The following is a 2,183-nucleotide window of genomic DNA, read 5'->3' on the forward strand; positions in this document are numbered from 1 at the left end:
CTTCTAGTTAAAGTCTCACTCAAAGTGTTGTATTTGCCTCTTAAAAGAACATCCTCTAAGGAAGGCTTTTAAGCTTGTATTCCCTTTAAGGGAATCCATGGGCATGAACACCAAGGATAATATCCATACCCCTTAATTCCAGTGACAAGCACAAGACATGAGAACGCCAGGCATATCACAGAAAAAGGCAGGCTGAGTGCTTTGCCAATGAATCTACAATTTAATTAAGCTAAATTAATAGATATCAGTAATTACATGGATTAATTCGAATAGAAAAAGAGTAAAAGGTTCAACTGATTGTCGGTGCTGCTGAATGCAGTTAGTATTTGGAGAAATCCATTCTAATGTGCTTGCGAGGCAAAGGACAAACCACTGATTCTCCTGATAACTTCGTGGAAGTGAAGAGGAAGCTTATGCAATTCCATTTGGTAGGGCAAGGACTCACCATCCACATGGACCATAAGGCGGAGGCTATTTGGGAATATGATGACATATAACTTCAAAGATGAAATCACAGAGAATTTCTGGGGAATTAAATTGAGTAGCTTCTTCCTAAGTGTATCAGAGTGATTGAAGCACAATTATGTGAAGATGTGATAAATGAGACTTAAGCAATAACCTAGAGAGGCCTTCTTGCATAAAATGACAAGCGCGGAGGAGGGACATCTGGACGGTGACACACCCAGGTCTAAGAGTATATATAACATGGAGTCCCGACCATGGCATTGAAACTCAGAGCATCTTCTGACGCTCACTCAGCTGAACTCCCATCTCCTGCCAACATGCCCTACAGCTGCTGTTCTGGAAACGTCTCCTCCCGCTCCCTTGGGGGCTACCTGCGCTACCCAAGCTCCTCCTGTGGCTCTTCTTCCCCCAGCAACCTGGTCTACCGTACTGACCTCTGCTCTCCCAGCACCTGCCAGCTGGGCTCCTCCCTCTACAGCGGCTGTCAGGAGACCTCCTGTGAGCCCACCAGCTGCCAGACGTCCTGCGTGGTGTCCAGCCCCTGCCAGACGTCCTGCTCCCTCCCGAGGACCTCCACGTTCTGCGGTCCCTTCCAGACAACTTATTCTGGGTCTGTGGGCTGTGGGTCCAGAAGCTGCTACTCTCTGGGCTGTGGATCCAGTGGCTTCAAACCCCTGGGTTATGGAGTCTGTGGTTTCCCTTCCCTGAGCTATGGATCCAGTTTCTGCCGCCCAACCTACCTCTCCTCCAGGAGTTGTCAGTCATCATGTTACAGGCCAACCTATAGATCAGCCTTCTGTAGATCAACTTATTGAGCTTCCAGACACTTTGAGCAAAATACTTCAGTCTCTTTTTACAGCTGCTCTCAAAGGGTTTCAGTAATGTTAGCTAACCCCTCTCACCCCTCGCTCTTCACCCTTTCTCCAGCATCGAGTACTGGCTGACTGTCTAGTTCTTTCAGATGGTGAAATTAATGAATGACCAAAATATTAAGTGCATGTGTGTAATTTTGAAACGACTGACTCAGAATTACATAAATTCTTCTTGCAGGATGTCAGTTCTGTTTGACCTAATAAACTCATTCATTCTTGCATCTGATACGTTCTCATTGTTCCTTATTGATTTTCAAAATTTGATTTGCGATCTATCTTTGGGGCTCCAGAGCTTCAGAACACCTAGGAAATGGTTTTGGATTTCCCTAGGAAAAGGCAGCAGGCGTATGGTGAGATTTGGGGGGCACTCCACTGCCTAAGACCTAATAAGTGTGTATGTCTTCCACCATCAAAGCTGGAAAGGATTTTTATTTTTGAGAGTATGCCCATATAAATCCAATATTCTCATCATGTTTTCAGTGAAGACACCTTCTTCTGCCAATTATAGTTGGTTTTGAGTTTACATTTTCAAAGCAGTATTGAATTAGAGTTCGTCCAGAGATGTCAACCAGGTGAAAAGCATTCATAAAATATATAAACTATTTGAGTAAATCTGCTATGTTGACATGAAAAAGAGAAAATATGAAGTGTTAGGGGTTGAAGGACATCATGACTGTCTTAAAATATATGGTAATATGGGTTATACAGTGTGTGTGTGTGTGTGTGTGTGTGTGTGTGTGTGTGTAAGAGAGAGAGAGAAAGATATACAGAGTCTGAAGGTTTAAAATGAGCAATGGGAAGAGTTATAGGGAGAAATATTTTGGCTCGTTATAAAGAAATATATAT

General features: G+C 43.5%; 1 protein-coding gene across 1 annotated transcript; it reads left to right on the forward strand.

Moving 5' to 3' along the window:
- Positions 1-707: 707 nt before the first annotated feature.
- On the forward strand, positions 708-1,563 carry LOC106988636 (keratin-associated protein 13-2-like). Its single transcript, XM_015087105.2, has one exon. The coding sequence runs from the start codon at positions 720-722 to the stop codon at positions 1,278-1,280; it is 561 nt and encodes a 186-aa protein (XP_014942591.2). The 5' UTR covers positions 708-719; the 3' UTR covers positions 1,281-1,563.
- The last annotated feature ends 620 nt before the right edge of the window (positions 1,564-2,183 follow it).

Source organism: Acinonyx jubatus, chromosome C2 (assembly GCF_027475565.1).
Source record: "Acinonyx jubatus isolate Ajub_Pintada_27869175 chromosome C2, VMU_Ajub_asm_v1.0, whole genome shotgun sequence".
Classification (NCBI taxonomy): Eukaryota; Metazoa; Chordata; class Mammalia; order Carnivora; family Felidae; genus Acinonyx; species Acinonyx jubatus.